At 47.0% G+C, this 18,541-nt stretch overlaps 1 protein-coding gene across 1 annotated transcript in view; it reads left to right on the top strand.

The window, feature by feature from the left end:
- Positions 1–18,541, top strand: part of MCTS1 (MCTS1 re-initiation and release factor) — a 367,576-nt gene that overhangs the window by 331,408 nt on the left and 17,627 nt on the right. The window contains exon 5 of the mRNA XM_069612677.1: positions 9,194–9,261. Within this exon, the coding sequence (XP_069468778.1) occupies positions 9,194–9,261 (68 nt within the window). The remainder of the gene's footprint in view (positions 1–9,193; positions 9,262–18,541) is intronic.

Here is an 18,541-nt window from a genome sequence, read left to right as displayed (position 1 = left end):
CTCTTCTATATTTTGTTGTAGTTGAAGGAGATGTCCTCGCGTTTTTGTGATAAATGGGGTCAGGGCGTCAATTTTGTTCATATTCCTTCTGGGTGTTTCTATTCTTTTTTTCCTGCGCAGCTCCATTTTGTTGTTGGTCTGTCTTCCAACGTTGGACGAGTGAGTTGTTGGTCGTGAGGTATGGTGTTGAGTATAGAGATTTTTCTCTTCTTTTGGTGTTCGTTCTGTTGTCAATCGTGTTTGTGGGGGTGTGTTCCACGGTTGTGATTATGTGATGTGGTTCCATTTGGTTCATTCCTACTCCTCGCTGCCTCTTGCGTTTTCCCCTTAATTTTTCGTGGCATGTTGCGTTCTTTAGTGGTAGGTTATTTTAGGCATTTCTTTGCGTTTGGGTTGTTGATGTTGTGGTCTTTTGGGTTTTCGTTTGTTTGTACGTTTGTTTTGTTAGCCTTTTGCCTTTTATTTGTGGTGTGCTTTTAAAAAAATGAGTATTTTCGGTTGCTGGGGCTGTAGCCCACATGCAACGCTTCCCTGGTTGGATTGTGATGGTTCTTGGCTCCCTTATGTTTGTGATTATAATCGTAATGGATTAGCATCGGGTGGTTTTAAGACTAGGTATGTCGAGTGGTTGCGGGGAAGGGTTGCAAGGCTGTTTGGGGAAGTAGCCCAGGGGTCCTTGCTTTACTGTCGGATTTACTAGGGAGTCTTCTAGCGATCCTGGACTTGATTGGACTCCAGGCTTATTGTTGGGGTTTCTAGTTATCTCTGTAAGGGGATGTCTTTTTTTGATATAGTAGTCTATCAGAAGGGCCTTTGTACAGTTGGGTTATCTGGCGCTATTGGGCTATTTTGCACAGTTAAGTCAAATTGAAGTGCTGCTATCTGGCCCAATCCGGTCATCTTGCAAATTATGCGTGTCTGGCTAAATTAGGCTATCTGGCACAGTCAGCCTAAAATGTGAGTTGCTGCTGTTTGGCACAGTCAGGCTAAATGTTGAGTCTTACTATCTTGAATCAATCAGTTAATCTTACACAATTACGCTTTCTGGCACAATCAGGCTATATCATGCTAAAGGGAGCAATAGAATGAGTACCATTGAAACAGGTAAACAAGGGTATTTACTCTTAATACTTTCTAGTTCCCAAAAAAGACGAGACATAGGCCTGTGTTTGACCTAGGCCAGCAAACGAGTATGTAAAACCACAACAATTCAGAATGACTTGCTCACAAGCACTCCCCATTGTTGAAGTACGATGTTTATATGACCACATTGGAGATATGAAAGATAGATGCTTTCATATTTCAATGTTCACCGGTCATCTCAAGTAGCTTTGCTTCAACAAAGATCAGACATTTCCAAACTCGAGGAGCTCTCTTTTAGAATTGTGTCAGCACCTTGTGTATTCAACAAGTAGCTTGCAGTGGTCGCAGCACATCTGTGCCACAAAACCATTACAGTTTATCCTTAACTGGACAATAGGTTGATAACCAGTGAAAGAGCACGAGTGTTTGCAAGATGCACCCTAACAATCAATCTGCTCCACAGTCTAGGATTTTCAATCAAGGAGAACGTATCCAGCCTTGTTGCAAGCCAAACCTGAGCATTTCTAGGAGCAGTACTAGGCACTCAAAAAGCAACGGCTTACCCATCTCTAGAAAATGTTCAAGCATTGCAAGCACAAATCTCAGGCTACTCAGCCGGTTGAGTGATAGCCGTATAAAAAGGTAATGAAGCTCCTGGGCATGATTGCATTGTGTATTTAGGTCATCGTGCATGCCTGTCTCGCTAAAATATTGGCTGGCATAACAATGGTCTTAGACAGCAGGCCTAGTGGTGGTCTCACAAGAAGTAGTAAAAACACTGCAGTGGTGGTCAGAGAAAAGAACGTGTTAAAGGTGGGAGGACATTTGTTTCATAACCAATACAGGTAACCATCACATCAGACGCATCACTGATATGCTGGGCAACACATTGCCAAGACCTGACTGATCAGAGAAAATTGACAATCCAACAAGTCAAACGCCACATAAATGGGTTAGAGCTGCTAGCAATCAAAATTACACTTTTTCTTCAAAAAGCAGGAAAGTGTATCCTCATTAACATAGACTGTACTACACCCACGTTTTATGTCCACAAACAGTGGCACACTCGGAAGCGCTGTCTGGGATCACAAAAAGCATTTGGCACTGGTACATCCAAAGAAGCATTTCCATTGAGTGTAGACTCAACACCAGTACACTCAAATGGATTTTTGCAACATGGAGCAACCTGTCAGTGTACCGGTTTGCAACAGCACAAAACAAATCCTCAAGCTTTGCTTCCAAGTATCCAGAACAGGGATCCTCGGGCAATGCCCTATGGATGAGCTGGTCAGGGATATTTGCGAACGCTTTATCTCCGGCAGCACTGCTCCGCAAAATAGTCCACAAATGACATAAGAACACCTAACAATGATTATTGTTTTTGCTCCGATGTGTGAGAGACGGCCATGGCACTCCTACCGACTGAACATGTCACTATGCCCACAAATCAGACTACATCCTTTGCACAATCTGCTCGCACAACACCACCAACAGATAACACATACAAACCCACAAACCACCAAATAAGCCTGGCTCCTGAGGTCATAGTTTGGACATTTACAGTTACCCACTCGGAGCATGGAGATCTTTTGTGAAGCAAGGATACCAAATGCCAGGCATTTTTGTTTCTATGAATGGAAAAGGTTTGTGACCTGCTGTAACCAGAAACAAATCGGCCCCATTAATTGCTCACTAGTGGAGGTTACCATTAACCTTCTTTAGCTACGTGACTCTGGCCTAGTGTACAGCTTGCTCAAAGTTCGTTTTGGCAGAGTTGGCAGCATAAACATACACAGTGGATAGTTCCTGTAGTGTAAGCATTTAATGGAGGGAGTAAAACGTGTATATACACACCGGTTGCACACCCTCCACTCAGTTGGCATCTAAATGCAGTACTGTATAACCCAATGGGTTCACCATTTGAGCCTATGTATAAAGCACCTTTAAAGGAACTTTCGTATAAGATTGCGTTTCTCATTGCTGTTACCTGAATCAGAAGAATAAATGAATTACAGGCTTTGTCCATTTCGGTACCTTTTGCCTCAATACACAAAGTAGTATTAAGGACACACCCAAGGTTCTCGCCAAAATGCATATCCAAATTGCATTTTAATCAATCGATTTGAATTGCCAGCTTCCTTTCTAAATTCAAAAATGGAGGAGAAAGTGCATTACATACTGTCTGCAAGCAGTCCTGTATTCCCTCGTTAGAACCAACAAACTGAGGAAAGCCAATCCATTCTCGGGGTCGATGGCAACAGGAAGAAAGGGAAATCCAGTTACAAAGGCAACCATTGCAATATGGGTCGTTGGGTGCATACAACTGCTACTCTGCCAAAGAAACTACCTTTTACTCGTAGTGCATATTTTACATGCATCTCTGCTTCTTTCACTGCGTACCTCTCCCTATAACTTGTAAAACACTGTTGCTTCCTGAAGCTAGGTCCACGCTCAATAAATCTAATAATACTCATATTGCTAATGTAGTTCCTAGAAGCGATTTGTAAAGCAGCAACATGGAGTTATGTTTGAACTTATAGTGTAGACACATAAGTAAGCTGAGATTGCCGGGTACGACAAGTGTTCTTAAAAAATGTTCGCAACTGTTTCTTCAGCTCACCCGCCACCGTTATCAGGTACTGCTTGCATATGCAAAGCATGTGAATCTAAGCCGATTCACAAGCCTCATAAGAGACACATTGCTTACCCCGTAAGTGTCTTTCTGTGGCTTCTATGTGTTTGGAATCACATGTGCCCACCCATCTTCCCCACATAAAAAATAAATCTGAGACTTCATGTCAGAAAAACAAATGGAGGATATCATTGTGTAAAGGGTCATGGGTACCCATACACCTAGGATAGGGATAGTATAACTGATATGCCCCTGTCAACTTCTCCTTTTTCAAATTCGAAAAACAAGATGTTACACGCTGCACCAACCACTGAATGACATCGTATACAAAGCATGTGATATGTACTGCATTTTTTTTAAATTAACTTTTCTTTTGGGATTCATTTGTGATCAGTTAGCAAGCCGAATGGGCCTCAACAAAGGCAACTAAATATTTAAATGTGGCTATTTGCTGTGCTTCGGTCTACATATAGGCTGGTGGAAAAATTGAGACCTGGAATGAAAGTCTAATCCTCAGCGTTCCAGGACAAGGCGAGGCTATATCCTAGCTTAAGTAATTTTGTTTTTGGAGGCTTGGCTGGCTGTCCATTATGTTCTGTTTGAAAGTCCCTTTGGAAAGTGTACTTAATTTATTCATACATCCCATCCCCTTTCCTCCCTCCGTGTTGGCGTCCCCCAACATGGGGATGGTACCAGAATCTTTGGCAGTGAAAAATTGAGCTTCCCCTTTAAATTTAGTATAGTGCACAGGGGTGCGACCTCAGGCGTGGGAACACGCTGCCCTCCAGCGCCTCGGCTCAGTCCCTCTCTTCCGCATGGATGGTGTCGGACCTGGCAACCAGTGCAGAGACTTGTTTAGCTTTCCGCTTGCTCCTAGTTTGTTTTTGTCAATTCTTATTTTACTTCCCTTCGGTGCCTCTCTTCTCCCTGGCGCATGTTGACCGTAGGAGGCTTCACGAGGTATGCCTCATGCAATGTTCGTTCCTGCCCACTGATCCCCATGCTCTCTGTTTGGCCTGCAGCGCTTACGGTCACAGGGCATTGAAGAATCATTTGTTGCAGTGGATTGAACTATTCCACACTTCTCCTATGCCCCACCTTAAGGACTTTGTCTCCAGGACCTCTCGTCAAGGAAAGGTAGGCCCTCTGTTCATCACGACTCCACAACACAGCGACTCCTTCCTCGGGATGCCCACGAATCAGGGTTGCTCATATTTAGATTTTGGCAGGCCAGAGGCCTTTCAGGCTACCAGCTCCCAAGCTGAGGGGATCAAGGGCCCTACTAGGCTGTCCTCGGAAGGACAATCAGGCTCCTCTTTTACCCCACGGGCAAAGGGATTGAGGGCCACCTCCAAGAGTCTGTCCTCAGCCAGATCCAGCACGGCTACCGGTAAAGGTGCTGAGGGTTCCTGGCTTACCTGAGCTCGCTCTAAGGTCGTGAATCAGGGCATTACGACTACCGGCCGGCTGGCTGAGGGCTCAGTGCCTACCAGAGGGATCTCGGAGGTCGACACTTCTGCTTCGGGTGCAAGACTCGAGCTGTATCCTCTCGTGTCAGAGGCTCTCTTCGCTCAGGGCCTTCGCGCCCTCCCACCTAGGGCATGGCGCAAGGCTTCAAAATGGCAGACCGGCACGTGGTGGAGCCTGCTAGGCAGGCAGCCATCTTGGATCCAACTCAAGGCCCGGCAGTGCTTTTGTTAGGGAGAATTCTTAGAAATGTGCTAATTCCCTTCTACCGTAGAGACCCCCAGCTCTTTTGCTGGATTTAGGACTTTTAGTTTTTATCCTGAAGAGAGTGAGAACTTTTTCCCACTCTCATTTATTTTTCTCTGATTTGAACTCTGTTTCTTTTGGTTTTGGAGTCTGACAAACTCCATAGGCATCATCTTTTTACATTGTGTCACACAGCACCTTCAGTGCAGTGGCAAAGGGAAGTCTTTTAGATTTCCCAAAGGTTTGAATACCTTCTTTTGGATTAACTACTGTTTCCAAGAGCAGTGACGTAAAATTGACTTTACTTACATTTGTAACTTTCTAGACCAAGCACACACTATCTTACAAAAGGGTGCTGGAGGGGTTACTTGGTATCCCCTGTGTCTAGTTTATGATGTAACATTTTTATGTTACCTTTTCTACAATTAATGGCTGGTAGCAGTGGTTTACTTTTTCCTACCATTGTGTGTTGCTACGACGGGCTGCAATTGCAGCTGCAGTAAAAGCACCCATAGGTGCCCATTTTGTCAAAATGAAGCGGTCTTCTTTTTTTTGCCATTTCTTGCTGTAAAGGTCCTTCTGGAGATTTACTCTGTGCGCCAAACCAGGTTTGGTCCAATTGTTAATTTTGTCTTTGGCGGGGTTCACTGGTGATGCCCGCCTCTGGCTTCAATGTGTCTGGCAGGGCAGGAAGTGAGGCTTCAGTCTTTCTCTTCCTTCTTTGCCTCTACCATCCTCTCCTCTTTGTTAGATTGGGCCCCGGCTCTTTTACGGGAGGTTCTTCCCCTCTTGGAGATGCAGACGATGGAACCGGTTCCTCTTGCAGACGGGGCTTCTGTTACTATTCCAGGATTTGTGCGGTACCAAAGAACAACCAGGCTGGCCTGAGGGTAGTCCTGGAACTGTCATTTTTAAATCTGTCTTTACCGCTGAAATGCTTAAAGATTATTACCCCTGTGCACATTGCCGAAGCTGTGTGTGCAGGGGACTGGATGTGTTCCCTGATGTACCCATACATCAACTGCATCAAACGTTTCTGCGGTTCATGATTGTCGTTCCACTTTCAGTGCAGAGTGCTGCCCTTCAGCCTGAACTCGGCCACTCTTCATGAAGTTGATGAATACAGTGGTAGGCCTTCTTCGCTTCGAGGGCCATCTTCTTTACCCTTATCTGGACTGGTTGGTGAGGGAGGGGTCATCCGAAGGGGTGGTGCACTCCTGCCAGAGATTGGCAGATACCCTTCATCAGCTGGGGTTTTCCCTTAACCAGAGGAAATCGTAGTTATGCCCATCTCAGGAACTGATCTTCCTAGCGGTTCGTTGGAACACTACCATCCAGTGGGTGTTCTCCACGCCCGAGAGGCTTCTGTCCCTCTGCAAGGTGGTGGGACACTTTCTAGCCAACTTGACCCCCTCATCATGGTGGTTCCACCACATTCTGGGCCCGATGGCCTCCTGCGTGCTCACTGTACAGCACGCCCGTTTCAAGATGACAGGGTCTCAGTCGGACAGGATACCTATACCGCTGTTCCTTCTGCCCGATCTTCACTGATGGCTGGCAATGTTTCAGTGGGCGCTCCCTTCGCCTGACTGCAGCCAACTCTGGTGGTGAGGACTGACTCCTCTTTCGGGCTGGCGACTACTCTGGAGGGCTGTGTGATTCATGAAGCATAGTCCAGGACAGAAGACCTCCCATATATCAACTTGCTCAAGCTCAGGGCAGTGGGCCTGGCCCTCAAGGCATTCTTGCCCCTAAACAGTCTGTTCTGGTCAGGACGGACAGTGCTACTACAATGCTTTACCTGAATAAGTGGCACCTGTCCCCCTCACCCCCTCCTCTGCATGGAGGCGGTTTCTATCTGGAATTGGCCCTTACAGAGGGGATTTGGATTAATTCAGAAGTGGATCAGCTGAGTCGCTTGGGGTTCAACACCTGAGAGTGGGAGTTGCACAGCGACTCTATGCTGCCACTGTTCCAGCGTTGGGAGTTCGCAGACCTGGATTTGTTCACATCTCCCCTGAATGCCAAGTGCCCCCAGTTTGCCTCATGGGCAGGTTGGGGATCACTGGGAGATGCCTTCCAGATCTGTTGGCACGGCCGCAGGTGTTTCGCGTTGCCACCCACCCCTCTCCTCAAACGGACCCTCTGCAAGTTCTGGGCCTCCATGGGCTGCAGCCTCATCCTGGCTGCCCCCCTGACCTCCGAGACCCTGGTTTCCGGACCTGCTGCAGTTGGGGTCCCATCCATCGTCCGATCCCCAGCAAGGGGGTTCCTGACACAGCAGGATGGGGTTCTGCCATTGGGCTGGCGACAGGCTTGGACCCTGTCACCTGCCCTCTGATTGACGTACTGGCTTTTTCAGCACACCTGGCTCACTCTGGAGTTCAGGTGGATACTTGCTGCACATATTTGGCAGTCATTGGGGCTTACAAGAATTCCCCATAGCATGTTTTTTCAGTAGCCCACCTGGTGGTTAAGGCCCCACCTTACGGGGTTGTCTAGGCTTTTTCCTCTGGTGCATAGGCCACATCCGGTCTGGGACCTCAATGTGGTTCTTGCAGCTTTTCAACGCAAGCCTTTTCGAGCCGATGGCCTCTGTGGACATCTGCTTGGTGAGGCTAAAGACTGTTTTATTAGTGGCTTTCACCGCTGCACACATGGTTAGTTAGCTGCAGGCGTTGTCTTCGTGCGAGCCCTTCACCACGTTTCACAACGACAAGGCCATCTTGTGTACTCGCCCACATTTTTTGCCCAAGGTGGTCTCTCCGTACTATCTGAATCAGGAGATCTGCCTGCCGGTTTTCTCCCCGGATCCACAGTTGGAGGCAGAGGGGGTCCTACATTCTTTGGACCTCGAGAGGGTTCCCAAGTTTTATCTCTTGGACGAAATCCTTCAGGAAGTCCAAGACATTGTACGTGACTTTTGGGGGCACCTCCCCCGGCTCTCAGGCTTCCATCGCCCTTTGGATGGTTCAGGCCATTTCGGAGGTGTACTCGGCCATGGGCAAACCTGTTCCTGAGGGAATTCATGCCCATGCGGTCAGAGCTAAGGCCGCCACCGTCGCGTTTCAGAGACCTACTTCTTGGGATTTCATCAGCAAGGCGGCGACTGGGGCCACTCAGTTGGCCTTTTGTAGGCACTACTTGCTGGACACTAGCTCCAGGTGTGATGCAGAATTTAGTCGGGTGGTTCTGAAGAACCTTTTCACTTCATCCTAGATATGAGGCGGGTTGTAACAGCTCCACCCTATGTTCTTGTTCAGTGGAATCCCCCACAAGGATGGGGAAGGGGGTGGGACATATGAGTAATTAGGTACTCACTGTAGTGACTAGAGTACTCCATACGTCCCACCCGCCTTCCCCCGCTAGTATGCCAAGGGCTAAAATAAGTGTAGCCAGGTATCTAAGCGTCTGATGTGTGTGTTGCAAGGGGTCTGAGGTGAGGTGCCGGAGGGCAGGGCCTTCCTGAGGCCGCGCCCCGTGCGCTATACTAAAATTAACAGGCAAGCTCAATTCTTTTGCTTCCAAAGGTTCTGGTACCATCACCCTGTTGGGGGACGCCAACAAGGATGGAGGAAAGAGGACTAGGAGTACTCGAGACACTACGGTGAGTAACTTAAAGTTTGGCTCTCGGGCAGCTTTGTTTCCAACGTATTGTAAGAAGGTATTCCGACATGCACAGTATGTTCAGATTTTCTGTACTTGAGTAGAGTACAGGACATGCTATGTTTTTTGAAAACCTATTTTCCTTAGCTTTGATTTTAGGCAATAATGGCTGAAGGGAAACATCACGCCCTGTGCATTGGCGTTATGAAGATGTCTGCAGACGATATGTAAGTTGCCTTTAGATAATGTTTTGAATGCTGCATTTACTTTCTTTTCACTCCACTTGAAATCTGGGATTAGAGCCAAGTTGAGCTATTTATCAGGAACGTTGTGCAATTGTTCTGACTTTATCTCACAACAACACAGTTCAGCATCTTCTATGATTGTTTGGAAGTGCAAGGTTTAAAGGAACATTGTGTTTTTATTTCCACGCTGCAGTCAGGTATGCGATGATATCTGCATCACAGGTGTTTATTTTATTTGATTTATTTGTTACACGCCCAGACCCTCAGGTGTCACGGCGAGGTTATAAGACAGCTTAGAAAATAGTCATGTTCAAACATTACATTGGTTACATTACATGATATAGGTTACAATATATTAACAACACTAAACAGTGGCCTAAGTATTTACAACAGTATCTGGTGGAAGGTGTCCTATCCTTGGGTGCTAATATTGGTTGAATAACCAGGTTTTAAGCTGTTTTTTAAAGATCGTGAAGGAGGATGCTTTTTTGATGATGATAGGTAGGGAGTTCCAGTGTTTGGGGGCTAAGGTGGTGAAGCTGCTGCCCCCTGCTCTTGTGGTTTTGAATCGGGGGGGGGGGGGTCCAGGAGGAGTTTGTCGTTGGATCTCAGTAGTCTTATGTTAGTTTTAGGGTGCAGAGTGTTATTGAGATAGATAGGTCCTTTTTTTGTAATGCATTTGTAGGTGATGCATAGTGTTTTGAAAATGATGCGGGCTTTGATGGGGAGCCAGTGTACATCTTTTCTGGTCTTGGAGATGTGATCTGATTTTTTTATGCCTAGCGCTGCCCTCAGGACTTTGTTTTGCAAAAGTTGCATTTTAGCTAGGTTAGTGTTGGAGGTGCCCAGTAGTAAAACATTACAGTAGTCCAATTTCGATAGTACCAGTGCTCTGGCCAGGGTGAGGCAGTTTGCTGGGGTCAGAAATTGTCGGCTGAGTGCAATTAATTTAGAAGTGTAGGCCGTGGAAGAGGAAAGTGCATTGATCTGTTTAGTCATGGTTAGGCTGGCATCGAAGTACACGCCCAGTGTTTTTACTTGTTTAGACACTGGAATATTGGTGCCGTCGATGTTGATGGTTGAATATTCTGGCTGCAGGGTAGCTAATTTGGCTGGAGCTCCTACGATGAGGACTTCCGTCTTCTCATCGTTGAGACATAGGCTGTTTAATGCCATCCAGTTTTGCATGATGGCGTAAATTTTGTTGATTGTTAAGGTGTCCTGGTCATAGTTGCCTGTAAGGGGAATAAGGATCTGGGTGTCATCCGCAAAGTTTGTGTATGTGACACCCATGTTGTCAAGTGCTGAGAACAGGAGCTTGGTATATGCGTTATACAGCGTAGGAGAAAGGCAAGAGCCTTGGGGCACTCCTATGGGGACTGGGATGGGGTTGGCTGCTTCTTTGCCTATGGACACTCTGGAAGTGCGGTCGGTTAAGAATGATTTCACCCAGGCAGTGGCTGCCCCAGAGAAGTTAAATTCACGGGCAAGTGAGTTGCAGAGTTTGTCGTGGTCCACCAAATCGAACGCGGCTGAGAGGTCCAAAAGCAGGAGAATGCAAAGTTTCCCTGAGTCTCTAATGGCATCCATCTGGATTTTAAGGTCCAAGAGAGCTGTTTCAGTGCTGTGGTTAGGCCTGAAGCCTGATTGTCTGGTGCCGAGGAGCTGGTTGGATTCTAGATGGGTTTGAATTTGGTTATAGGCTAGTTTGTCGATGATTTTGAGTAAGAATGGGACCGTGGTTATGGGGCGATAATTAGTTGGAATGGTGGGGTCTAGATTTGGTTTTTTAAGTGGTGTGACCCAGGCTTCTTTAATGCAAGTCGGAACTGTATTGGACTTGAATGAGGCATTGACAAATTTCGTAATGAGGGGGGTCAGTGTAGGTGCGCAGGCTTTGACTAGTTTGGCTGGGACAGTATCTCCTTTACAGTTGGATGCTTTTAGTTTGGAGATAGTGTCGAGCACGAGATTGTGGGTGACTGGTGTGAATTGGAAGGGGGGGTTGGAGTTGTCGCTGGAAGGGATACAGTGATTAGGGAGGCAGGGGTTTTTTGTAGCTAGGAGTGATTTTTTGGAGTTGATTTTGTTTTGTAACATAGAGATTTTGGAGGCAAGAGCATCTTGTATGGTGGTACACCATTCTTTGCTTGTGTTTATGGGTGTGTCGGTAGGAAGTGGATTTTCAAGTTCTCTAAGAATAGTGAAAAGCTCTTTGGAGTCGGATGCTGCATTGTTGATGCGAGCATTGTAGGCGTTGGCTTTGTGTGAAATGATAGCTGATTTGTAGAGGGTATTAGCGTCTTTGAATGCTTTAGCTGAGTCCGGGGAGGGATGTTTATTATGGACATGCTCGAGAGAGCGTTTTTTCCTTCTAAGGACGATTAATTCCTCGTTGAACCAGAAGTTGGATTTTTTGTTGAGGCGCCTTAGTTTGGAGGTTACAGGTGCTATGGTGTTAATCGCTGTGGAGAGGCATTTGTGGTAGTGCTCAGCGATAATTGTGGGGTCATTGCTGGGGATTGAGTGGGTGTCTAGCAGTTTGTTCAAGGTGGGGTCGAGGTTCTCAGCTGTGAGCTTTTTAGAGTTTCTGCTTTCGATGAAGTCCATAGCTACGTTCTTGGGTGTGCAGGGATCGTCGTTGGTGATAGTAAATTCTATGCAGTAATGGTCTGTCCAATTCAGTGCGGTGATCGGGCCTAAGGTGATGTTGGTGTTGAGGGTGAGGATCCAATCGAGGGTTCTGCCCTTGGTGTGGGTGGGGACATTGATGTGTTGGTGGAAGTTCATGTCGTTTAGTGCCAGGATGAGGGCGGTTGCTTTGGGGTCTTGGTTATCATTGAAACCTAAATTCAAATCACCAATGATGATACATTTCGTTTTGGGTTTGATAAGGGGCGTCAGTATTAGAGGGATGTCTGTTTCTGGGTGGCTGTTTGTGCTAGGGGTTCTATAGATGACCACTATGTTGATTGTGGTGTTTTCATTCAATGAGAGTTTGGCGAGTAGTAATTCGTACCCTGATATTATTTCAATGGAGCTTGATCTAAGTTTGATAGTGTTTTTAGCAATGATGGCTACACCGCCTCCTGGAGTGGTGGTTCTATCAGATCTGAGAATGGTGTAGTCTGGCGGAATAGCCAGTGCTAGCAGAGGGCCTGATGCTTGATGTAACCAGGTTTCTGTGATTACTAGCATGTCAAGGTCAAGTTCGATAATGAGGTCGTGAATATCAATGGCGTGGGCTCCGAGGGAGCGGGCATTGATGAGTGCATTTTTGAAACTAATGGGAGGGTTGGGTTCCTTAGTGGGAGTATTTATAGTTGGTGGGCCACTTAGTGGAATAGTTCTGGTTGCTTTAGGCTGGGGGTGTTTGTCGTTAGTTTTGTGTACCGTGGGTTTAGGTGATCTGGGAGGCTGGGTCTTGGTAGTGGGGTTGTGGAGTGCTGTTTCTTTTTGTGATGTACTTGTCAAGGAGTATGCAGACTAATATATTTACCCCTACCTTCAAAACAAACATGCCAGTCATTTCGTGCCACTTGAAATGGCTACATCAAACAACAAATCTACTTTAGCAAATGAGTAGCCAGTCCCTCCTCCCTCAAGCACTCCCTTGTGCGCTCCCCCTCCTGAAAAAACCTTCTGCAGACCAGTCTTGTCCAGCCAACTATCACCCCATATCTATCACTCCCCTCCTTGGTAAACTCCTGGAGAAGCTGGTCTTCCCCCAACTGACCCAGCACACTCAACTTGTTGGTTGCCTCCACGACCATCAATCTGGATTCTGAGCATCCAGAGGTATGGAAACTGCTCTCCTGACACCCGTGAGGAACTGCTTGCATCTCTTGATTCCAACTCTACAGGTGTACTCATTATACTTTCTCTCCTCTGCATTTGATACGGTCAACAACTCCATCCTCATAAAACAACTCCACGATACCCTAGGTATCTCGAAGTGGGCACTGGACTGGCTGACGACTTTCCTCAGTAACTGTCCGTCCCAAAATGATAAGTCAGGAAGTTATGGCTGGGGTCGCCCTTTGCCACATTTTCAGCACGGGACAAGGCAGGACTCTTGAGATCAGCACACTTCTGGGCTTCTCTGACACAAGCACACAGTTCCTTTTCACTATATCGGGGCAATCTGTACCCAAGTCTCTTCTCATGCAAAGTCTCTTGCTCCAGAGGCCTAATATACCAAAGCAATAAAACAAAAGTTCCTTCCGATAACATTCATGTAGGGTGATTACTCTTCACCCTTGGATCCCCCTCAGCTGGGCTCCGATCCTAAACAACCACCTTTTTGTTAGGTCCCCCTCATCCGGGCTCAGACCTTCCACAGCACTTGCCCATTTTAAGCAAAGACTTCCGAACGGTGATCACGTCTCGCTGGGTCACTTTGTTACCCTATGGCAATGGTGTACTTCACAATAAGCAGTTTGGTTGCCGTTCCCCTCAGCCGGGTGCAAATGTTGGTTTCACAATTAGCTTATCGTCACAACTTCTACAAAGCGTCAGACTTTCATTTGTACACAGGGTTTTGCTCGACCCATGTATGACAACCTTGACACCTCACGCCAGCTTTCCCTAAGGCCTCTTGGTATTTGTAGTTTCTTTACCCCCTTTTGTTCACCACAGTCTCTTCGTTCAAGAGAGGGGTACCAAGTTCATTCACAAAAGACCTCTGTCTCTTAATTTTCTTAATGTTGCCACTGCAACCTTGAGTCTAACACAGACTGGCCCACTATTGGGTTTGTCTAACTCAACGGCTGTGCTGAACTCAGTGTTTCTTTTGCCGTTGGAGTCAAGGACGGTACCACGATGGCAACCTCGTCTTCCTGCCCGGGCTATTGGTGCAGGGTGGTTCCATGTACCGCTGACAACCGTCAAACCACTTGCGATTCATGATCTTATGTTTCTTTCATCGGAGGCTTTGCGGGTCTGGGTTGAAAAGGGCATGGGCAACTCCCTCCTTGACGTCCTTTCAGGTCTCGCCAGCTTTCTCCTCGGTTTCAACTGCCATCCTGGAATAGTGGTTTCCTCGTGCATTCGGCCTTGCTCAAAGTGTGCTTCCGTGCTATGCCTTTTATCCCAGTGGGGAAGGGAAAGAGCAGCCGGGTCTGTGTAGTGTCGGCAATTGCCTGACTCTTGTATTGGGACATGTCGGGTAAATGGCTCTGAAATTAGTCCGCCGTCGCTCGTGGGGCGCAAAAGTGTTTGTGCCGGAAAGGGGGTGGTGGAGGGGAGTAGAGTTTCTAAGTATCCTACTGGACAGGATGGGGAAAAGGTGTCATAAGAAAGGGGATACCGCGTCTTACCCTTAGCTATACCACTTTGAATCCCCAAAGACCCCCATCCAGGTGATCCTCTCATACTGATCCACCCCCAGGAACTGTATCCAATATTGATGGGTGTGTCCTGGCCACCTGGACAACAGATCACCGGGGACTAGTAAGTAAGACACCTTCAGGTTTCTCACAGCCCCTTCTCCTTCCCCCACCTCTTTCTCCACCTGCAGCGTCCCCCTGGACTCCAACCTCTCTCCCTGGCTCTTTAACAACTACTTTGCTCTGCTTGCACGCCTTATTTTCATCTTCTCCCCAAACATCCAGTGTTATGCAGATGACACACAACTCTTCAAACTTCCCTCTTATCCTTCATTCCTTACTGCCTATCTGCCATTCAGGTCTGGTGTACTTCCAATGATCTCTGCCTCAACGCAAGCAAGACTGAGATCCTTCCTATTGGGACTCCTGCTATCTCTTTCTGGCCCTCACTCTGGCCATCTTCTATGGGCTCTCCCCCTTCTCCTTCATCTGAAGCCAGAAACCTTGCAGTTATCCTCGACTCATCTTTACTTCATCCCTGTTAGGACAGTTTTTCTGAAGTCCAATTAAGGGCTTAGTAAAGCCATTCAACTGATGTAGTACAAGACTCCACTCTTTGTGTAAGGCTGTACGACCTGAGTGCATGGTAGCGTAGACAGAGCAGCCAGGCTTACCTTAGGAGGGAGAGAGGGCTGTAGAATCAGTACAAATGAAATTGTAATATAAATGGTCCAAAGAAACACTGAAACACTATGCATTGTAAAAAATAAATGGTTTATTTAAATACAAGTAGGCCCAGCCAAATCTTGGGGGGGAAATGAGTACTATCCCATTATATATAACCACACTTATAAAAACACAACACTATGTTTGAAGGTACATAGACCAAAGCATATAACCTAATTTGGAACACCTAACAGGCGTTCTAGGGAAGTCAAAACCAATAGTTAATTTTAGATTACTTTCAGTAATACCAGAGTAGTAGACCCTATCAGTTGTACCATGACGCTCAGCAAGAAATCACATAGTAATATCAACTGGAAAATATACTTTTCTGATCACATAGTGAAACACAGATTCTAGGACCAGTATAAACCTATAACTCTGATTCAGGATAACAGTTACTCTAGAGGAGGTGGACCTTGTGGTGTAATATTCAATTACAGTTGCTTTTCAGTTCACAGACTAAGGAAAGCGATAACTCAAACTTATTTTAGGATAACAGTTATACTAGAGGTAAGTAAAACCTATACACCTTTTACAGGAGCTATAAGCAACTTAAAGGCAGGTATAAACCTAATACTATTTTTGTGTCTTTGTACAACAGACCAGGGAAAGCAAAACCCAGTGTTGCACTTTATGAATGACTCAATGTTATTCTAGGTAGGTAAAACCTAATGCAGACTTATTCTGGACAGACTAACAGCAAGTCAGGGGAAGCAAGACCCAGTTGGGGGACAGACATACATGTATCCTAACAGGAATAATGAAGTGAAACCAACAGCATTACTTTTGGGAAGAGGCACAACCTAATCACAGGTGAGTAATATAACCTTACATCTACTTTCTGCTAGAATGGTGAAACAGTTTCGGAGGAAAGAAAGATGTTAAATGTACTTTTCAGACTGGCAGAACATTTCTAAGGTAAGTAATAACCTTACAAATAATTTTCAGAATGGCAGAACATTTATTAGTAAAGTAATAACTTTTGTAACATTTCACTCTGAGTTACAGTTACCAACCAACTTCTTTTGTAAGTAACTTTTAAACACTTCTCTTTTCTAGGCAATCCTTAGAAGTATTTCCCTTATTCTTGGAGCATGAGTGTTCTCAGTGGCAGAAGGGGGGTCACTAGGGTATAGTGTCCAACAGGCAGGTCAGGATAGGTTCTTTTTTTTTCTTTTTTTTTTATAACTCTGTTTATTGAATTTTAACAACATACCATAAAGAAACGTACATGAATCAGCGGTATACACGTTGAAGGCAATTATCCATAGCAACAGGGCCCGTAGGGCCGAGGACCGTAAGACATCAATAGGACAAGGCAGGCAAACAATGCTAGCAGCGTTACCGGTGTACCCCCACCCGCGGGGCTCATTGAGCGTCTAGCCATTTACCCCATACTTTTTCAAATTTGCGGGGACAGCCCCTTGCATTATAGATCCGGCGCTCTAAGGTTGCGCACCTGTCCAACTCATTACTCCAACGGTTTAGGCTCAGTGGATCGGCAGATCCCCAATTGGCCGCAATAAGTCTTTTGCCTGCCCCCAACGCAATTGCCAAAAACATTTTCTCATATTTGGACAGGTCTTCTTCACCCCCAATGCCCAAGAGTATCATCTTGGGGTCCCTAGGAATTGGTGTTGCCAGAGCGGCTGAGATTGTGTTGACACAGCCCACCCAGAAGGCCTGTATCGCCTGACAGTCCCATATCATATGGTAGAACGTGGCGGGTTCAGTTTTGCATCGGACACATGTCCCGTCTTCTATTCCACCCCATCTGGCCATTGCAGTGCGCGAGTGGTATGAACGATGGAGAATCCTCAACTGTATTAGTCTGAGCTTGGATTCTATTCCAATTTCTCTGGGGGACATTAACGCCTCCACCCATTCTTCAGGTTCCAGGGGGCCCAGATCCCTTTCCCACTTTGCCTTTAGCCCGTCGAGTTGTGTAGCCCCGAATGAGTTAAGGGCCTGATAGAGAGTGGAAGTGACCCTAGAGGAGATGTGCTGTGGAAGGATATTGGTCTCGATGGGAGAGCAGGGGGGTACGACCGTAGTGTCAGGGAATTGGGCGCGGATGGCGTGGGACAGTTGCGCATGCCGAAACCGGTCCATGGGTGCCAGGTCGAATTGTTCGCGCAGGGTCTCAAAGCTCAGGAGGCGACCCTCTTGTATCACGTGTGCTAATGTGTGTATTCCTTTTGCCAGCCAGTGACCGAAGGAGCCCATTTTCACTAGTTCCAGGAGGAGCGCATTGTGCCATATGGTTTGCGACAGTGTTGGCTGTTCTTCCCAGCCGATTAGTTTGTGTGCGGCCCGCCATGCGCGCCGGATGTGGTGGGTCATTTTGGGCAGCACCGGGAGTTGATCGTGGGTGGCGTAGAGGATTTGGAGCGGTGTTAGCGGGGACATGGTCTCCAGCTCTATACGGGTGTGTGGTAGTGTGGGATCCGCTTGCATCCAGTCATTCACCACCCCTATCTGTGTGGCCAGGTAATAGGTGCGTATGCAGGGTAAACCGATGCCTCCCTCCCACACTGATCTCTGGAGCGTATCAAGGGCAATCCTGGATTGTTTCCCGCCCCATAGCAATGTGCGCAGGTTCTTGTCAATGAGTGCGAATGTTTCTCGGGGGATGGGGAATGGGGCATTTTGGAGGACATACAATAGTCTGGGAAGGGTCATAATTTTGAATAATGCGGCCCGGCCCATTAGCGATAGGGGAAGAGATTGCCAATGGGGGGTGTCTCTGTTGAACCGCTCTATGACTGGTTGTATATTAAGCCGGGGGAACCCATCAAGCGTCGGGTCGAGCCGTATACCCAGGTATTTGAGTTCCCTGATAGAGACGTGATATGGGCAGGTCTCCGGGATCGCCGACTCGCCACCCTGAATCGGGAAGAAGATGGTTTTGGTATCATTAACCTTCAGACCTGCAAAGTACTGATATTCCCTGAGTATGAGGGAGACCACCGGGCACGAGATACTCGGGTTACTGAGGTATAAGAGCAAGTCATCCGCATAGAGCGAAAAGCGGTCTTCTCCCCCTCCCGGCCAGACGAAACCAGTCCAGTTGGTGTTAGCTCTAAGCTCATGGCCAGGAGGAATAGGAGTGGAGACAGCGGGCATCCCTGTCTCGTGCCCCGACCCAGGGGGAATGGTTTGGAGGACCTGCCGTTCACCCTCACCGTGGCCTCCGGGGATGCATATAA

The sequence above is a fragment of the Ambystoma mexicanum genome, chromosome 5p (genome assembly GCF_040938575.1).
Source record: "Ambystoma mexicanum isolate Mex_15411 chromosome 5p, UKY_AmexF1_1, whole genome shotgun sequence".
Taxonomy (NCBI): domain Eukaryota; kingdom Metazoa; phylum Chordata; class Amphibia; order Caudata; family Ambystomatidae; genus Ambystoma; species Ambystoma mexicanum.
Note: the sequence above shows the minus strand (reverse complement) of the source record. Positions and strands in the feature narration are given on the sequence as shown.